The sequence below is a fragment of the Nannobrachium achirus genome, assembly GCF_963921795.1.
Source record: "Nannobrachium achirus genome assembly, chromosome: 22".
NCBI classification, from domain to species: domain Eukaryota; kingdom Metazoa; phylum Chordata; class Actinopteri; order Myctophiformes; family Myctophidae; genus Nannobrachium; species Nannobrachium achirus.
Window position 1 is genome coordinate 53,911,318 of NC_137829.1, and position 19,841 is coordinate 53,931,158.

The 19,841-nt window shown below is 42.7% G+C and overlaps 2 protein-coding genes across 4 annotated transcripts in view; one reads left to right on the top strand and one right to left on the bottom strand.

Moving 5' to 3' along the window:
• The window catches only part of heg1 (heart development protein with EGF-like domains 1), a 42,060-nt gene that overhangs the window by 19,031 nt on the left and 3,188 nt on the right, over positions 1-19,841 (top strand). For 2 of the 3 annotated variants that reach the window (XM_080753656.1, XM_080753658.1), the window contains exons 7-17: positions 1,077-1,380; positions 2,219-2,332; positions 5,700-5,822; positions 6,778-6,875; positions 6,985-7,040; positions 8,728-8,927; positions 10,282-10,416; positions 13,098-13,143; positions 13,266-13,303; positions 16,013-16,100; positions 19,610-19,787. In XM_080753656.1, coding sequence (XP_080609782.1) covers positions 1,077-1,380; positions 2,219-2,332; positions 5,700-5,822; positions 6,778-6,875; positions 6,985-7,040; positions 8,728-8,927; positions 10,282-10,416; positions 13,098-13,143; positions 13,266-13,303; positions 16,013-16,100; positions 19,610-19,787 — 1,380 coding nt within the window. The remainder of the gene's footprint in view (positions 1-1,076; positions 1,381-2,218; positions 2,333-5,699; positions 5,823-6,777; positions 6,876-6,984; positions 7,041-8,727; positions 8,928-10,281; positions 10,417-13,097; positions 13,144-13,265; positions 13,304-16,012; positions 16,101-19,609; positions 19,788-19,841) is intronic. The other variant, XM_080753657.1, reaches the window with a different exon arrangement.
• LOC308308137 (leukocyte elastase inhibitor-like) lies at positions 13,804-15,087 on the bottom strand (the record flags this gene model as incomplete). Its single annotated transcript, XM_080753504.1, has 1 exon — positions 13,804-15,087. One exon carries the CDS (start codon positions 15,085-15,087, stop codon positions 13,804-13,806), a length of 1,284 nt encoding a protein of 427 aa, XP_080609630.1.

Genomic DNA, 19,841 nt, shown 5'->3' on the forward strand with positions numbered 1-19,841 from the left:
TCACTAAGACAAATGTGATGAGCAGCAGTGGTTCCCTATGGAGACACAAAGAGCCCGCTTTGTTCCCTATGAGACACAAAGAGCCCGCTTTGTTCCCTATGGAGACACAGAGAGCCTGCTTTGTTCCCTATGGAGACACAAAGAGCCTGCTTTGTTCCCTATGAGACACAAAGAGCCTGCTTTGTTCCCTATGGAGACACAAAGAGCCTGCTTTGTTCCCTATGGAGACACAGAGAGCCTGCTTCGTTCCCTATGGAGACACAAAGAGCCTGCTTCGTTCCCTATGGAGACACAAAGAGCCTGCTTTGTTCCCTATGGAGACACAAAGAGCCTGTTTCGTTCCCTATGGAGACACAAAGAGCCTGCTTCGTTCCCTATGGAGACACAAAGAGCCTGCTTCGTTCCCTATGGAGACACAGAGAGCCTGCTTTGTTCCCTATGGAGACACAAATAGTCTGCTTTGTTCCCTATGGAGACACAAGGAGCCTGCTTTGTTCCCTATGGAGACACAAAGAGCCTGCTTGTTCCCTATGGAGACACAAAGAGTCTGCTTTGTTCCCTATGGAGACACAAATAGTCTGCTTTGTTCCCTATCGAGACACAAAGCGTCTGCTTTGTTCCCTATGGAGACACAAAGAGCCTGCTTTTTTCCCTATGGTGACACAAAGAGTCTGCTTTGTTCCCTATGGAGACACAAAGAGCCTGCTTTGTTCCCTATGGAGACACAAAGAGCCTGCTTTGTTCCCTATGGAGACACAAAGAGCCTGCTGTGTTCCCTATGGAGACACAAAGAGCCTGCTTTGTTCCCTATGGAGACACAAAGAGCCTGCTTTGTTCCCTATGGAGACACAAAGAGCCTGCTTTGTTCCCTATGGAGACACAACGAGCCTGCTTTGTTGTTCCCTATGGAGACACAAAGAGCCTGCTTTGTTCCCATGAATTCCCATGAATTCAAGTCTCCATGGGTAGATAACAGTAATCGACAGAAAAGAATGATATTTGTTGGGTGAAGCCTTTAAAGACGAGTCCTTGAAATGTAAAGGTTTAGATAACAACCTGTCCTCTCGTCCCCCCAGAGGCCGTCCACGCGGCCCGCCAGCCCCACCAACGTCACCACCGTCCAGCTGGAGACCAGCACAGCCAGCCCCCTGAACACCACCCCCACCCCCACCCCCACCACCACCACCACCACCACCCGCAGCAGCAGCAGCACCCCCACCAGGGCTACACCCACGTCTCACACCACTGGGAGACACACGGACAGACTGACCACGGAGCCGGTGCCCACCACGGTGCCCACCACGGTGCCCACCACGGTGCCCAACACGGTGCCCACCACGGCGCCCATGGAGGTCCGGCCCACCAAAGAAGCACTGCCAGGTCAGCTTGACGCCAGTTGGTCAGCTCTGCAGTCAAGTTAGGGCAGTGGTTTTCATCAAGGTTCATTGTTTGTTTGGCCATTAGATGAGATTTCTGCCTCTCAGACCCCAAGCGTAGAATATTTTATTATCGTTGGATACGATTTTGTTCACAATTTCTTTCCTTTAATTTCATCAGGAGCTGACAATTCAATTTCAATTTTCAATTTTCAATTCAAAGGAGCTTTATTGGCATGAGAAAACATACGTTTACATTGCCAAAGCAAGTATCACAAATACAATAAAAACAGTTGAAAATGGGGAACATATATACAGTTGGAGGGGGTACAGCATTGTGTAAACGGAGCTATGTCGCATTGTGACATTTTATATAATGTATACAGGGTACAAATAGCAGCATTATTTTCCTCAAAATGCATTTAAAGGTATCAGCTCTGTTTCATACTGTATGTGCAGTAGGTCTAGATGTCAATCCATGGTTTGTAGTCCTTAGGGTGGTTGTGTTTCTAGCCTTCTTTTGTCGCAACAGTTCACAAATCTTGCTGCTGTGTTTGCGCATTGTTGTATTTCTCCCAGTAGGTATGGGAGTTTTTCATCATTGGTCATGTTTTCAAATTCACTTCGGGTGTGTGTAATCTGTGGGAAGTATGCGTCTCTGATGTCTTGGTATAGTGGGCAGGTGGTTAGAAAGTGTAGCTCTGTTTCTACCACATTTTGTGTGCAGTGGGTACATAGCCTATCTTCCCTTGGGAGTGGGGTCTGTTGTGTCATATAGTGTTTATGCTGTGGACTTTCATGAACCCACACCACTGAATGTCTCTGTCTTGTCCAACCCGTAGCCAGTCCCTGTGCAGTCAACCCCTGCATGAACGGAGGCATGTGTGGCAGCTATGAAGGAGGGAAGTTCACCTGCCACTGTCAGCAGGCCTGGACGGGTTCCACCTGCAACGACGGTGAGTAGGGCTGTCACAATTATTACATAATAATCGTCTATTTTTTTTACATAATCGTGATTATTTTTCATAATCGTCATAATCGTTTCCATGTTGAAAATGTTCATATTTTTAAAAAAAAGGTCAAAAATTGTGGAAATAGCAGATCTAAAAGCTCACAACGCGTCGCATCGTGACGCGTTGTGAGCTTGTAGATCGGCTATTTCCACTATCAAAGTTATTTTTTTAAGTAGTAAGTTGTCAAATATGTCAGTAATTTCTTTGTATATTTAGGTTAAGTTTCATATCTACCATGTACAACTTCAAAGCCTAAAAGCCAGACAGAAATGTAATTATCAACGACAAAAACACAATTAAATCGTTAATCGCCAATTATTTGAGTGACAATGTCAATGTCGTCATCAGAGTTGGGTGTAACGCGTTACAAAGTAACGCGTTACTGTAATAATACTACTTTTTTCGGTAACGAGTAGTGTAACGGTACTACTCCTCCGAAATAATAATAACACTACAAATACTGCCTGGTCGCGTTACTCGCTACTCGCTACTTTCGTGCCTGCAGTTTCTGCTTCTGCCTTCAGCAGGAACCGATTGTAGGCCTAAACATCATCACTTGTCTTTTAAAACATTGGAACTGCCATTTCTCTAAAATAACTAACCAAAGAAGAGGTAATCAAACACATTTGATTGTCAGCGCAGCAGCAGGTCACGGTGACACTGTGGCAATCAAGCAGCAGCCAGCAGCCACCCGACATTTGATAACCATCGCATATAGATTAATACAAGGGACTAAAAACAGCAAACCCCCCAAATACGGATATTTATAATATCAAGCAAAGAAATGAGTTACCTTTTGCCTATGAGAGAAAGGGAGAGAGAGAGAAAAGAGAAAAAAAGAGTGGCACGGCAGCGCATCACGAGGTGCGCAAAGCCGACGTTTGAATCACAGCCTAGATTAATATCCTACACGTGACAAGATACATTAAAACCCCCAAATAGTGAGTATTAAATATCCAGCGAGCCACAAGAATGAATTAGCCTACTGGAAATGTACGGTAGGCTGAGAGAGAGAGGGAAAAAGAGCACCTCACCTTTGCTCTGAGACTCTGACATGAGCTGATGATGATGGACAATTAATAATTCCTTATGCAAAACCATCGCTGTTATGTTGCTTTTTTAAGCAAATGGGAAGTTTTCCGCTGCTAGAATTAGTTTGACATTGTTTTAGTGCTTCTGCTGCACACGGAGTCATCTCATTGTAGTTCCATCACTTTCGCCCGCTACAGTAGGGTAGAGTGGGGGAATAGGCCCCCCCTGGGGTAATAAGCCCCCCAGCTGTATTTGACTACAGAACTACCTACTTACTAATACAAATTATAATAATTACTATGACCTGCTGCGCTCTGTGGGGGGAGAATCTCCGCCAGGTCATGTCCACCCCTGGACTGGAAAATTCATAGGAGCCAAATGGAATGAAATCTGCTTAAACTGACTGACATATGGATACAGAACTATAGGCTATATAATGTCAGGTGGAAACCTTGTATGTCCATAAATAAATGAATAAACTCATATGTGAGCTTGAGCTAAATAAGGCCACAGGGGCTCAGAAATAATTTAATTATTATAATTTTGATTAATTATTATAACTTCGTATTATTATTATTACCCTCATTCAAATGACCACCAGTGAGCCCTGCTCACCTCATTGAACAACATAACTGTATTGTATTAGATATTATAATAATATATAATAAATATTTAATACATCTAATATATGTTGGCAATGCATCTCAGGCTTTTTTATGGAGTAACGCAAAAGTAGTGTAACGAGTAGTGTAACAAGTTACTTTCTCCAGGAAGTAATGAAGCAGTGTAAGGCACTACTTTTTTCAGAGGTAATATGTAATATGTAGTGCACTACTTTTTGGAGTAACGGATCCCAACTCTGGTCGTCATGTAAAATGTCATATCGTGACAGCTCTAACGGTGAGGCTCTCATTTGTGTAAACACTTAATTTACTGTAAGTGTTTTATCTATATCAAAAAGCCATTTGTGTTTATTTGTATTCATGTATTTGTTTGCTTATAAGTTAAATGTTCTTTTTCAAATTGATTGAGAGACTTTCCCCAGAACCAAATATCAGCCAAAACTTCAGTAAATGGCGGGTTAGAATCCACAGTACTTTCTACACCAACATAATGGGCCTGTGTTCTGGGGAGGGAAGCCTCGTACTCCTCTACGGGCTGCGGCCGCACCGGGGAGCGCTGGGCGGGACGAGGGTAATCGGTGGTCTAGGGCTACCGGGGAGCGCTGGGCGGGACGAGGGTAATCGGTGGTCTAGGGCTCTGACCCAGAAATCTGCCATCAGTCAAGCTCTGGTTAAACATTTCCACAGGTCTTTACTTGCTTCACCTCCTTTTTTGCCTCGAAACCAAATCTCTTTTGCCGAAAAGAATATATCTACAAGCTCACAACACGTTGTTGTTGGATTGTAGATGAATGTCCACCTATTTTGTCTGAATGATTGCCTGTTATGATATGATATGATATGATATGATATGATATGATATGATATGATATGATATGATATGTTATGTTATGTATGTTATGATATGATATGATATGATATGATATGATATGATATGTTATGATATGATATGATATGTTATGATATGATATGATATGATATGATATGATATGTTATGTTATGTTATGTTATGTATGTTATGATATGATATGTTATGTTATGTTATGTTATGATATGATATGATATGATATGATATGATATGATATGATATGATATGCCCAGAATAGAGACTCTAGGTTAGGAAGGGCTTCTCCACACCGTAGCTAGAGCAGCTCTGTGGCCTTCTGGTTACTGGGAGGTCAGGGTTCCATTCCCCAGCCCAGTCATAAAATCTGAAAAATGGGACCCTGTAGGCCTGTACAGCAGGGGTTTTCAAAGTGGGCGACGGGGCACCCTGGGATCATTTGATAATATTTGAAATGTATTTGGACATTTAAAAATATATTTAGTATCATTTTAAACGTGAAGCACAAGGTTATTTTCAGTCAGTTCTAACCAAAATGGCTATTATCTCGCTTTCAGTACAGTACAGTACAGTACAGTACTTGTACATCAAGCAGCCTCATGCTACACAAACAGGAGACAGGCTCCTGCCCAATGGGCCTCATGGCTCGGCAAGGCTTACTTACTTAACCATTAGCTAGTTTGCTGTAATAATGAGTGTGTGTGTGTGTGTGTGTGTGTGTGTGTGTGTGTGTGTGTGTGTGTGTGTGTGTGTGTGTGTGTGTGTGTGTGTGTGTGTGTGTGTGTGTGTGTGTGTGTGTGTGTGTCTCCAGATGTGAACGAGTGTAACACCAACCCGTGTCCCCCAGGCTCGGTGTGTGTGAACACACGAGGCTCTTTCAGCTGTGAGTGTCCGCTAGGCTTTGACCTGGAGGACGGACGCACCTGCACCAAAGGTAAGGTGGAACATAGTTCTACTGCCTCTTCTCTGACTCACTGCCCCTTCTCTGACTCACAAATGTATAAATGAGCACTTTTAACATTCACTGCCAGGTGTTTTAACCTCTAAAGGCCCACAGTGCCAGAGTTGACCTTGAATGCCATGAAATCAGGGGGAAAAAAACTTCCAGTTTGGACATTCCCATGTCATGGCTGTTTTAAAGAAGGTTCACACACACACACACACACACACACACACACACACACACACACACACACACACACACACACACACACACACACACACACACACACACAGTCACACACACACTCAGTCAGCTGCAGAAGAGCCTAGAGTCAACACCAAGGCTTTTGGCTTAGTCAACAGTGCCACCTAGTGGTCAAAAATGATGATCTGTCAAGGTAGTTTACACAAGAAACCTGCAAGTATGGAATGAGTTTAATGTGGGCAACATGCTTCAAAATAATCCATCTAAAGTCAGAACTTATTTTTAGCAGCTGTCAGAAAAAAAGCCTTCATGTTGGTGTTTATTTTGTCGACTAAAACTATACGGAAGATGTCGTCGACTACCTTATTTCACTGACGAGAACTAAGCTATGATGAGACTAAATCTGCAGATCTTCAAGCTGCGACGCATTGTGAGCTTGTAGATCGGTTAAGATGCAACCAAGTGTAAAATCAGCCGCTACGATGCTATCAAGGCCTATCATATATTTCTTTTTGTCGACCAAATCAACTGCAGAATTAGTCTACTAACATCTTGATATTTAGTTGACTAAAATTAAAACTTTTCAAATGACTGAAATATGACTAAAACTAAATGAAAATGCATTCAAAAGACTAGGGCTAAACTAAATCAAAATGTTCCGTCAAATGTAACCGTCATATTCCCCACAATAGTCGGGCACCGTCCTAGTTATTATTAACATGAATACTTTTCCCACAAACAGCGAAGACCTTTTTGGGGACATTCAGCGTGAACAGAGGTGATCCCGAGGTGTTCAAGAGCATCACCGTTCACGAGATCCAGAGAGAGATCGTTCAGTTGGTGAGACGCACCCATGAATCATTTTGTTCTGCTTATATAGAAATAAAACATATTCCTAATACATTTAATCTGTAGTCTATGCTCTAACTGCCTTGTTCCTTTGTCCCAGCTCAACGCATCGCTGTCCATTCTGCATGGCTACCGCCGCTCCACGCTGAGGCCCAAGTAAGTTTATCCACTTTAAGAGAAACAGTCAGTTAAAAAACACTGTTGAAGACCCACCAGCTACTTCAGTTTTATGTGCCTGCAACTTTAGTATCACTAAATGTCCTTATTCGCAATGTCCTTTTAATGATGAGTGTTTATTTTATTCATTTGTATTCTGTTTCATACTGATACGTCTTTATGTTTTGAACCACTTGAACCCTCTATTCTTAGCAAAACAGCCCTGAATTTCAACTGGACTTGGACCGCTTTTCTGGTCGCTGGGGGGTTCAAGTTGTTAAACCTGTGAAGCACGGTGTGGACTGTCAGTATCTGTGAACGCAGTGTTGATGTTGACAGCAAAATTTGATTTAGTTTCATTCATAGTCTTTTGAATAAAATGTCATTTAGTTTTAGACACGCTTTAGTCATCTGAAAAATCGATTTTAGTCGACTAAATATCATAAGATTATAGTCGACTAAATCTACAGTTAACGTTGTCTACAGAAACGATAGTTGACTAACATGTTCCACCATGGTTTCAGTCAACGAAGTCAACGCTGGTGAACGGTGCTCTACAACAGTCAGTGGTGTGATATGGATTTTAGAAGTGTTTCCCCTCTAAATTCATGACGTCACGTGCACGTGTGCACGCATCATGCCTGCCGCTCGGTGCTAATACTGTATAACACAACATTTTTAATCTAATTATATTTCTTATTTAGTTACATTGTTGATTTGTTGTTTTTCTTTTAGTTTCAATTAATGTATTTTCCTTTAGGTTTTATATAAAATAACTTTACATAGACTTTATAGACTTTGTAAAGTCTGCTAGTTCCTTTCGGACCTCTCCCGAGTCCCTCCGCTATGCAGCTCTGACAAGATGAGTGATTTAAACTCATGACATGAAGAGTGAGGAGCTGCATAGCGGAGGGAGAGGTTCTGAAAGGAGCTAAAAGTCTGCAAAGAATGCTAGGCGAGCGTAGGCTATATGCTGGCCGCATATACAAGTGTAAATGAGCCTACGGCATCTCATCCCTGACAACAGTGGTTCTCAACGTGGATTTCAGGGACTCTCTATGTTCCTTTATGGGGGGGGGGGAATTAACCCTTACAAGGCTGTGTTACACTGTGGGAGTCAAGGGGAGACCTTGACATTTGAACGTTTGGTGAAACACTGCTCTATAAATCTACTGTACTTGCTCTTCTTCCTCTTCCAGAGGGGGAGAGATGAGGATCTATAAATCTACTGTACTTGCTCTTCCTCTCTTCCAGAGGGGGAGAGATGAGGATCTATAAATCTACTGTACTTGCTCTTCCTCTCCTCCAGAGGGGGAGAGATGAGGATCTATAAATCTACTGTCTCTTCCAGAGGGGGAGAGATGAGGATCTATAAATCTACTGTCTCTTCCAGAGGGGGAGAGATGAGGATCTATAAATCTACTGTCTCTTCCAGAGGAGGAGAGATGAGGATCTATAAATCTACTGTCTCTTCCAGAGGAGGAGAGATGAGGATCTATAAATCTACTGTCTCTTCCAGAGGAGGAGAGATGAGGATCTATAAATCTACTGTCTCTTCCAGAGGAGGAGAGATGAGGATCTATAAATCTACTGTCTCTTCCAGAGGGGGAGAGATGAGGATCTATAAATCTACTGTCTCTTCCAGAGGAGGAGAGATGAGGATCTATAAATCTACTGTCTCTTCCAGAGGAGGAGAGATGAGGATCTATAAATCTACTGTCTCTTCCAGAGGGGGAGAGATGAGACTCCTGGCCATCAACATGTTCTCCGTCTCCACGGACGTCTCCAGTGCCGAGGTGTTGAGAGGCATCCAGATGTACCTGAGCAACTGCAGCTCCTCCAGGACCCCCTGCAGGGTGGTCCTCCACCACCAGCTCTCCTACAGCGGTCAGACAGGCTTCATTTAGGACCCCCTTCATTTAGGACCCCCTTCATTTAGGACCCCCTTCATTTAGGACCCCCTTCATTTAGGACCCCCTTCATTTAGGACTCCCTTCATTTAGGACCCCCTGCAGGGTGGTCCTGCACCACCAGCTCTCCTACAGCGGTCAGACAGGCTTGTAGATCTGCTATTTTTGAAAAAGTGTCTTTTGAATCCTTCTAAGATTTTTTGAAAAACCTTTGTTTCTATGTCAGCAATCTGGCCAGCCATCGTCAAAGAAAAGGTCCTTTTCACTCGACTGGAGCTCAGTTAGTCTGTTCTTGAGAGACTACTATGTCAGTGGTTCTCAAACCTTTTCATGTGAAGGACCCCCAAAATGATATGTATTTGACCATGGACCCCCATCTCAAAATATTTAGTTCCAGGGACCCCCCAGAAGCAAAAGTTACAAACATTCGCTTTGAAAATACATATATTCAAAGATTTGCTAGAATTTTCACGACTTTTCAAAAATAGCAGATCTACAAGCTCGCAGCGGCGCTGTGAGCTTGTATATCTGCTATTTTTCACTGGTTAAAGCATTCAATAATCCTAGGCCTAAATGGGTTAGGACACTGCTTCCCAGACCTTTCAATTCCAGACCCGAAAGAGAGATTAGATTAGACCCAAACTAGTGCAAATAGCAGATCTACAAGCACACAACGCGTCGCACACAACGCGCCGCACACAACGCGTCGCTTCACTTCACGCCGTGTTGCGAGCTTGTAGATCGGCTATTTTCACTACTTTTTCTATAAACACTTTTGCCTCCGTCATCTCCACCGAAAACAAGCGCTCCCCCCTTGTTCCATTGTCGAAACCTGGTTGCTGTTTTGATTCACCGTCATTGGTTATCGGGAGAATCCACTGACTGCAGTCATTTGGCCGTGCCCCTACAAGTAAAAGTCAGTTCAAAATGTACTTGAGTAAAAGTACAAAACTATTGGTGTCTTTTGAGAATAGACGATCTACAAGCTTACAATGCGTACGTACAGTAGTTGAGTACATATTACATATTACAGCTATTATATTTGATTAGATATGTAATGTTGTTACCTGGCAATTAGTTGACTGCATCGGTATCGGTTTATATCGGTATTGGAAATCAAGAGTTGGACAATATCTCAATATCGGATATCGGTAAAAAAGCCAATATTGGACATCCCTAGCTTTGACCTTTAAACCAGATATGTATGTTATTTATGAGTTTATATCAACATATCAGACATATTATCACGTACAGCACCCTATGAGTTGCAGGTGCGTCCGTCCACTCTGGCCAACATCATTCATAACCAATACTTATGTCTTTTTCAACAGTGGAGAGTCTGTGTGATGAACAGAAGATACCGTGCGACAAGCAGCGCTCTGCCTGTGCAGACAACAATGGCACTGCCAGCTGCCAGTGTCTACCAGGATACTACAAACACAACCCTGAAGCCCTGTCCTGCATGGGTAAGCTTTGTGGGGTAGGAAAGTGGGACTGAGCTACCAGGGCCCAAGGTGGTGGAGGGGCCTTAATTATTTCATACTTTAGCTATTGAAAAATAGCAGAGTGCCGCGCTGTGAGCTTGTAGATCTGCTATTTTTGAAAAGGCGTGAAAATGTGTCCAAATCTTTGAATATGTGTATTTTTTAAGCGAACATTTGTAACTCAAATTTTGCTTCTGGGTGGTCCCTGGAACTCAATATTTTGAGATGGGGTTCCGTGGCCAAATACATATCATTTTGGAGGTCCTTCACATGAAAAGGTTTGAGCTCCTCTGACATAGAAACATAGGTATAGGTAGGTAAAATAGTCAAAGATTTCCATGATTTTTCAAAAATAGCAGATCTACAAGCTCGCAGCGCGGCACTCGGTGCCGCGCTGTGAGCTTGTAGATCTGCTATTTTTCAATAGTTAAAGCACAGGGGCCCCGCAGTGAATCCTTGTACCAAGGGCCCAGAATTTGGTGCGACGCCCCTGGCTGTCATGCCCCTGGCTGTCATGCATGGGCATGTTATGTTCTGCAGGGCACAGTGGGTTGCCACTCATCTGTGGGTCACGGACACATATTTGTGGGTCACAACTAGAGTAAAAATGCCCTTTTCTTTTCCTACACAAAATAAAATATATATTTCAAAAGATGGAAAATCTTTTGAAATATATCATTTTATTTTTATATATAAATAAATTGAAGAATTGTATCCACGGGTTTCCAACACCCCATAGTGCATTGCGCAGACGCTGTACCGAGCTTCCGGCACCGCAGCCGAGTGTGATTTACAAGCTCACAACGGGCTGCATCTGCGACGCGACGTGAGCTTGTATGTCTGCTGTTAAACCGGAAGTGTGGTCCAAACAATCTCCAGTAAACTCCTGCGGAAACAGGTGGATACATTTTCAAACAAACAAACAAACAAGAAATTCCCTAAATCAAATATATAATAATTATTAAGAAAATAGCCAATCTACAAGAAAATAGCCGATCTACGAGCTCTCAACTAAGTAACTAATTACATTTACTCAAGTGCTGTACAGTTTTGAGGTATTTTTTATAATTTCTAATACTTTACTTCTACCCCACTACATCTCGGATCCTAATATTGTACTTTTACTCCACTACAATTATTTGAAAACTTTAGTTACTAGTTACTTTGCAGCTATAAATTGTAAAATGATAAAGCATGCATAAACCACATATTTTCTGGTTGAAACTGATGCTTCCTATCGCAGCCCAGTCTGCGACAAAGCCAAATATCGAACCTCCCAGATATTCAGAAACGCTCGCTGAGCGCTGGAATCACACAATGATCTTGTCGCAGAGGCTTTCACACACAGCGAGCAAAACCTCGGCGAGCAAAACTCCGATCCTGCATCAGATCAGGGGTTTTGTCGGCGAGTGCCGAAAATGGTCGGCGACAGCATAATCAGAGCAAACATCTTGTAGTGTGTACCAGCCTTAAAGATGAAGTGCCATGATCCCATTAAAAAAAACATTATTGTCAGGTATTTTAAACTAATTGAATTCTTTTTCCACCACTGCACAAAAGCCAGAGTAGATGTGAAAATGACCCCAGAATTCCATGGACTTTTGAGTTCTGGGGTTCAGTTACAAAAAAGCGTTACAGGAAAAAAAAAGTCCATTGAACTCAAAGGACTTTCTGTGGTTACAGAAAAGGTTACCGGACAAAGCCCATTGAACAGGAGAAAAGGTTACTCTAGAATAGATGAAATATAACCCGTTTCCCACCTTGAATGCCCTCCCCCTAAGACAGTTATATCAGCATGCCCACATAAGGGCATGTGCTGCTAAAATGTACCATTTGATAGGGGGCTAAAAAATAAAGATGCAATAAGTCACATTATACATTGTGTAAGTCCATTAACGGTGAGGAAGGAAGCCTATACTATGATGGTCAGTCCACTGGGGGATAGTTTGGCAAAAACCAATTTGAATTTGAGTTCTCCTGCGCTGACCAACCCCCTCCCCAATTAGTAAGATAAAGATGTGATGTCTTGCAGATGTTTGCCATGCAGACATTTTGGGTTTTGGGGTGACAGAAAAAGTCCATTGAATTTCATGGACTTTTGGGGTCAGACAAGGTTAAAGAAAAAGTCCATTGAATTAACTGCTAAAATCTGCTGCTAGAATTTGACCATTTAATATGGGACTAAAATAATATAATTATGCAAAAGGTTATCTGATACATCATGTAAGTCGATTCAAGATGGTGAAGATAGCCTATCGGTGGCCAGACCACTGGGGGATCAAAACCCCAAGAATGTGAGTGTTCCTGTGCTGGTCATCCCCGGACAAATAAATAGGCTTGGCCTCTTGAATTATAGTAATAAAAATCACACCCAATGTGAAGTGAGCGGTGGTTGTGCTTGCATAACGTCTTCAGACTAGGATTTGAGTCTAGGATGTACAGGTTATGCTACACACACACGTTTTGCTATGGCAAAACGATGAGGAAAAAGTCTACAGACATACGACATATGACATCACTAGACAAACATGATGCTACGCACACACATTTTGCTATGGTAAAACGCTGAGGAAAAAGGCTACAGACACACACACAGCCACGTATAGGAGTATAGGAGATAAGATATTAACGCTGTTTTCTGTGCCACACTCTGTTTGTTTCAGACTGTGGAGATGGCTTTAAGCTGAGTGAGAACGGCACCTGTGTCCAGTAAGCATTTATTTACTTGCAGTAAAAACAAATAAAATAAAAATGACTTTCGAGCATCACTGTTGAGCAGGGTTCAAAGTCTCGTCCTAACTCCTGTCTGTCTGTCTGTCTCTGCGTTTCAGGTGCATGTTTGGCTTTGGAGGTTTCAACTGTGGAAATTGTAAGTATGGCTACAACTATCACTTATAAATTCAATTCAATTCAAAGAACTTTATTTTCCTTTCGGAGCTTTGTTTGTGCAGTGGTTAAAAAGACAACATACATATCTGGTTTAAAGGTCATACATAGTTCTTAAAAGCATAATATAAAATATATATAGGAGCAATTCTATGTATAAATAAACAAGTAGGATACATAATGATGATCCGCAACTTATATGTTCGCTAGTGTCCATCAGGTGAATGGGGGGGGTGGGGGGGGGCTCAGTGTTCATAGGAGGGGGGGGGGGGGGCAGTCCGGGCACACTCCACCAGACCTAAATGTTCAACAGTCTAATGTAGGCGGACACAAAGCTATTTAGGCCCCTTCTTTGGGATTTGGAGGCCCTATACCGACGGCCTGAGGGCATTAGGTTGTACTGGTTGTGGAGGGGGGTGTGTGTTGTCCTCAACTAGTTGAGAGGCCTCCGTTTCTTGTGGATGCTGCTGAGTGGCTCCTGGTTCATCCCAATGATCTTCCCACTGATCCTGACAACTCTGTCGAGAGGGTTCCTGGAAAGAGGGGTCCTGCTGCTTTGTGATTATTCAGCCGACTACCTTTTTGATTGGTTGCTGTAACGTGTGCTTTATAATTGAGTCGAGTTGGAGGGCAGCAGTATCGGCCTGCAAACAGGATGCTCATGGTGGGGTTGTGTCGGATGAAGAAGAGGAAGGGGTGGTCAGCAACGAAGCGAGCACGGAGAGAGTCTCCAGCCATCCAACAGACAGCAGCAGCAGGGCCAGAATTGGCCTCAGTGCCCTCCTCTTTCACTTCCACTAAGGCCTTGTGCACCACCTTGGACAGAACCAGGTCGTCGGCCGGAGACATGCCGGAGAAGTCACTCTTTCTTTTGTCAAAGGCGTCCACCATGCCCATCTTGATCAAGATACGGTTCATGTCATACGTCTCCTCCGCCTGGATACGAGGCAGGCCAAGCCGAACCTCCTCATGCTTCATCTTGTCCGGATTGGTCCAGTCTAAAAACCTTTCACAGGTTAGCTTCTTTTCTAGCTTCTCCAGGCCTGTGGTATCGTCCTCCATCTCAGCGGGCAGAAAGACCAGCATGCTCAGTTCCTTCCCCGTGTAGGGAAGCTCCAGGACCTGACAGTTGACCTCAGGAATGAAAGCAAGAGGAAACACAGAGTCCTGATACATCATCTTCACCGGCTTGCTTTCGGTCTTGCTAAGTCTGAACTGTTTGTCCCTGGTGCTGTCCTCGTGGAAGGACTCGTCCCACTGGGCTTTGAAGTAGACGGCGTTGACCAACACCAGTCTGGTATCTTCATCCACCACACCCGGGGCGAGCAAGACCTTGATTTCATCTCCAGTCCGTTTCTCCACCCAGTAGTTTATGGTCAGCCGGGCTCGCTTTGCGTTGTAAATGAAGTCCAGCGGCTCCAGGTGTGCGTCGTAGTGTTTTCTGGTGACTCTTAGGAACTCCTCAACAAACTGGTAGGACTGCTCTCCATACAGGCGGTTGGCCAGGCTGAGAGAGTAGGACTTCCCTGACTTGTTCAGGTCACTCATGAGCTTAGAAAAGTCCATATGCAAGTCATCCTTAAAGTGCAAGATCTCCGAGATCTGTGTGGCTGTGTTGCCACGAGTCCCCAGCAGCACCATGGCCAGAGCAGAGTAGATGCTGAAAGGAGAGTAGAACACATTACCACTGCTGTCATCTTCTGACAGCTGTTTGAACAGAGACAGGGAAAAGGTGTTGATGGCCACTGCCAGGGGGGTTGGTGGCATTGTGATCTGAGCCTTAACCAATGTTCAAATGTTACAACTCAAAGTAAAACTGTTAAAAGATTACAAATGTTTAACTTCATGATGACTGTAACTGTCTTGTGGGCTAAGAGAAGAATATATATGTAATGAAATGAGTTGCTACTGCTCTCAATATTGTGGTGCGTTGTGGCTTTAAGCTGCTGTTCCTTGACACTCACATCATCACTATGATGTCAGCCATGCCCAAATATGGAGTTATATGACATCAGACTAGCATCTAGGGGTTGTTAAAAGTATCCATACTGCCAAAGTTACAAATAGAAGTTGTGCAATCTTATGCATATACAGTATGTTCAATGAACATGACCAGTGTTCATGATGATGTAGAGAAACCATTGTTCTAGGTCTGATTTTGTCTGTTTATTCATTTGTTTCATCACTGTTTGTTGTACTGTATCCTGAGTGAGTTCTCTCACCTGATTGGATGACATTGTTATCCTTATGTTCATTAAAGACCTGGAGAGGCTGGGAAATCCCTGTTACTAAGAAAACACTCTATTGCAATGATTTATAGACTTGTTACTAAGAAAACACTATATTGCAATGATTTATAGACTTGTTACTAAGAAAACACTATATTGCAATGATTTATAGACTTGTTACTAAGAAAACACTCTATTGCAATGATTTATAGACTTGTTACTAAGAAAACACTCTATTGCAATCATTTATAGACTTGCAGAACTTTTAAGCTATATTTTATACTTCGGTGTACGATGGTGTTGTGCGAAGATAGCTAATCATAGCTTGTAGACTATTTGTACTGTAGCTTGTAGCAATTTTTGAAAATGTGGGCAATTTTGTTCATTTTTTGAAAAGGGTTTTGAGACTTTTGGATTCTAATTGTGGTTGAGAGTGGATAATAACATGTTGTTCTCTGTTTCAGTCTACAAGCTGATTGCAGTGGTTGTTTCTCCTGCAGAGGGCGCCCTGCTCCTTGTTCTCATGATCGCTCTCATCGTCACCTGCTGCAAGTAAGGCACTACTGCCAAGTCAATAACATCTGGTTATGTAAATGCATGGAGTGTGTGTGTGTGTGTGTGTGTGTGTGTGTGTGTGTGTGTGTGTGTGTGTGTGTGTGTGTGTGTGTGTGTGTGTGTGTGTGGGGGGGGGGGGGGGGGGGTCCGCAGCCAAATACATATCATTTTGGGGGTCCTTAACCCATTTAGGCCTGGGAATTATTGAATGCTTTAACCAGTGAAAAATAGCAGATATACACCGAGTGCCGCGCTGCGAGCTTGTAGATCTGCTATTTTTGAAAAAGTTGTGAAAATGTGTGCAAATCTTTGATCATATGTATTTTTAAAGCGAACGTTTGTAACTCAAATCTTGCTTCTGGGGGGTCCCTGGAACTAAATATTTTGAGATGGGGGTCCGTGGCCAAATAAATATCATTTTGGGGGTCCTTCACATGAAAAGGTTTGATAACCACTGACATGGTAGTCTCTCAAGAACAGACTAACTGAGCTCCAGTTGAGTGAAAAGGATGTTTTCTTTGACGATGGCTGGCCAGATTGCTGACATAGAAACATAGGTTTTTCAAAAAACCTTAGAAGGATTCAAAAGACACTTATAGAATCGGGGCAAAATTCAAATTTTCACGATTTTTCAAAAATAGCAGATCTACAAGCTCGCAGCGCGGCACCCGCGCTGCGAGCTTGTAGATCTGCTATTTTTCAATAGTTAAAGCATAAAATAATGATACACAAAATGTGTACCCGTTCTGAATGGGTTAATATGAAAAGGTTTGAGCAACACTGATAGAAAATGTATGTTTTTCAGTAAAATTTTAGGGTTTAGAACAGATTTTGTAGAATCATATGACGATTTAATTTTCTTCTGCCGAAGCCTTCTGAAAAGGTTTTCCCAAAATGTACTTTAATTTATTTCTTTATTTTGTTTATTTGGATGGGACACTGCATATTAATGAACAATGCATGCAAGGGTTAACCCTAACCCTAACCCTTTTAGCAAAGACGCTACTTTACCTCCACAGTCCCCACAGAAAAACATACAAACAAAACAGGCAGACAGGGGAGTACATTACATTACACAGGAAAACATGGTGATGTGGATTTTCTAATTAACAATGCCAGTTGGAACATCCCTCTCTTATTTTCTCCATACTATGTGTGATTTTCCAGTGAAAAGGGAGTACAGATTCTGACCTTTTGGCCTCTGGCCATTAGCTCCACATTCCGTTCATGATGCAGATGTAAACTTAAGTGTTTTGTTGTGACTTGTTTATGACCACTGGTTCATAGGGCGGTTTATGGTTTATCTCACCTTGTTTCTCCTCTCACAAGCCCTTTGTAACGTCTCAAGGTTGCCCCGTTGCCATGGTAACTCACTCACACCCCCGTTCGGGAGGGCCTTCCCCCTCCCTTCCTGTTCCTAAAGCTGATATCTGTGAATGTTCTCCTCTCCCTCTCCGTTGTTGCCTGGACCCAAACACTGTTCCTTTCTGCTGGGTAACATCTCTACCCTAACCCTAACCCTAACCCTAAACACTGTTCCTTTCTGCTGGGTAACATCTCTACCCTAACCCTAACCCTGGACCCAAACACTGTTCCTTTCTGCTGGGTAACATCTCTACCCTAACCCTAACCCTAACCCTGGACCAAAACACTGTTCCTTTCTGTTGGGTAACATCTCTACCCTAACCCTAACCCTAACCCTAAACACTGTTCCTTTCTGCTGGGTAACATCTCTACCCTAACCCTAACCCTAACCCTAAACACTGTTCCTTTCTGTTGGGTAACATCTCTACCCTAACCCTAACCCTAACCCTAAACACTGTTCCTTTCTGCTGGGTAACAAACGTGTGCACACTTTTTTACTATATTGAATAAAACCACCAAAAGACAGCTCTGGTTAACAATTTTTTATTTCATCGTAACTGGTACTTTCAAAAAGCCAACTCAATGGCATAAAACGTAAATACAAGAACAAAGGTGCAGAGTCTATTTAAGGGTAAGACTAAATGGGGTTTTACTTGGTGTCATATTGCACTGGGAGATTAGCAGCGTTTTAGAGGACAGAAAAGATTTGGATACTAAAGTAAGTTCTGTGTAAGAAGTGCAACACTTCTGGTTCAAACCATGACACGCACGAGCAAAGAATGCGTGTGGGCCTGACTGTAGAGTTCAGTGGGGCGTCTTTCAAACTTGAGCCAGTTTGGACCGGAAATGTTTTAAAAGTGTATTTTCCTTTTCTTTGGTGATATTGCACCAATAAACACACTATTGTGTATTATTATTTTATGCTTTAAAGGTATATTCAGTGATTGTATTTCATTCAAATAAAAATATAATTGGTACATTTTCCATTCATTCTCCTCACTAGAATGTGTGCTGACCATATACGGACTTCCACCATGGCCCGTGTTGTGAGCATAGCTAGATTCCGTTTTCAGAGGTGGCCAGCCAGTCCTCGACCAATCAGGGTAGAGTATGGCCGTAGTTATGTTGTGATGGTCAAAATAAAAGTTTTGAGAACCACAGTCACTCTGAATTAAGAACGTCTGCTAAATGCCTAGATTGTAAACTACTGAACTCATAAAATGCCACAGTCTCGTAGTAAATCAGTATCATACATATCCTGAAGCTGGAGACGTAGGCCTACCGATATTCAGTGATTGGGTCTAATGATCAAAACGAGAACATTATAATGGTGTAGAAAATCTATAAAAAACTAAACATTTCCACGTTCATTATCACTGAATACACCTTTAACTACTGAAAAATAGCAGATACACAAGCTCACAGCGCGCCACCGAGTGCTGTGCTGGGAGCTTGTAGATCTGCTATTTTTCTTTTTAAATCGTGAGTATTAGAATTTTGTCCCGATTCATTAAGTGTCTTTTGAATCCTTCTAAGGTTTATTTGAAAAACCTATGTTTCTATGTCAGCAATCTGGCCGGCCATCGTCAAAGAAAAGGTCCTTTTCACTTAGCTCAGTTAGTCTGTTCTTGAGAGACTACCATGTCAGTGGTGCTCAAACCTTTTCATGTGAAGGACACCCAAAATTATATGTATTTGGCCACAGACCCCCCCCCCCCATCTCAAAATATTGTATCAGAAGCAAATATTTGTGTTACAAACATTTGCTTTAAAAATACAAAGATGTGCACACATTTTCACGACTTTTTCAAAAATAGCAGAGCTTGTATATCTGCTATTTTTCAATAGCTAAATCATTCAATAATTCTAGGCCTAAATTTAAACCATTGTTTCTGAAATGGAGGTATTCCACTCGGAAAGTTTGTCTGTGATTGTTTAGGAACAATGGAATCTTAACATAGAAATAATTGCCAATTATATAGCAGCCAAGTTTCACGGGGGCTGGTGAAACGTGGCTGAAACTGGACTGTCGTGATGGAACTTATGGAAGTCCCTGAACATATTCTGTCGTGATGGAAGTCCCTGAACATATTCTGTCGTGATGGAAGTCCCTGAACATATTCTGCACCTTTTTTTCCCAGGAAAGACAAGAATGACATCAACAAGATCATCTTCAAGAGCGGCGACTTGCAGATGTCTCCGTACGCTGAGTTCCCCAAGAGCAACCGTGTGTCCATGGAGTGGGGCAGGGAGACCATCGAGATGCAGGAGAACGGAAGCACCAAGAACCTGCTGCAGATGACTGACATCTACTACTCTGTGAGGACACGTCTAACATGTGTTTCTGTTGACCCATTGCGACCTGAGGCCCAA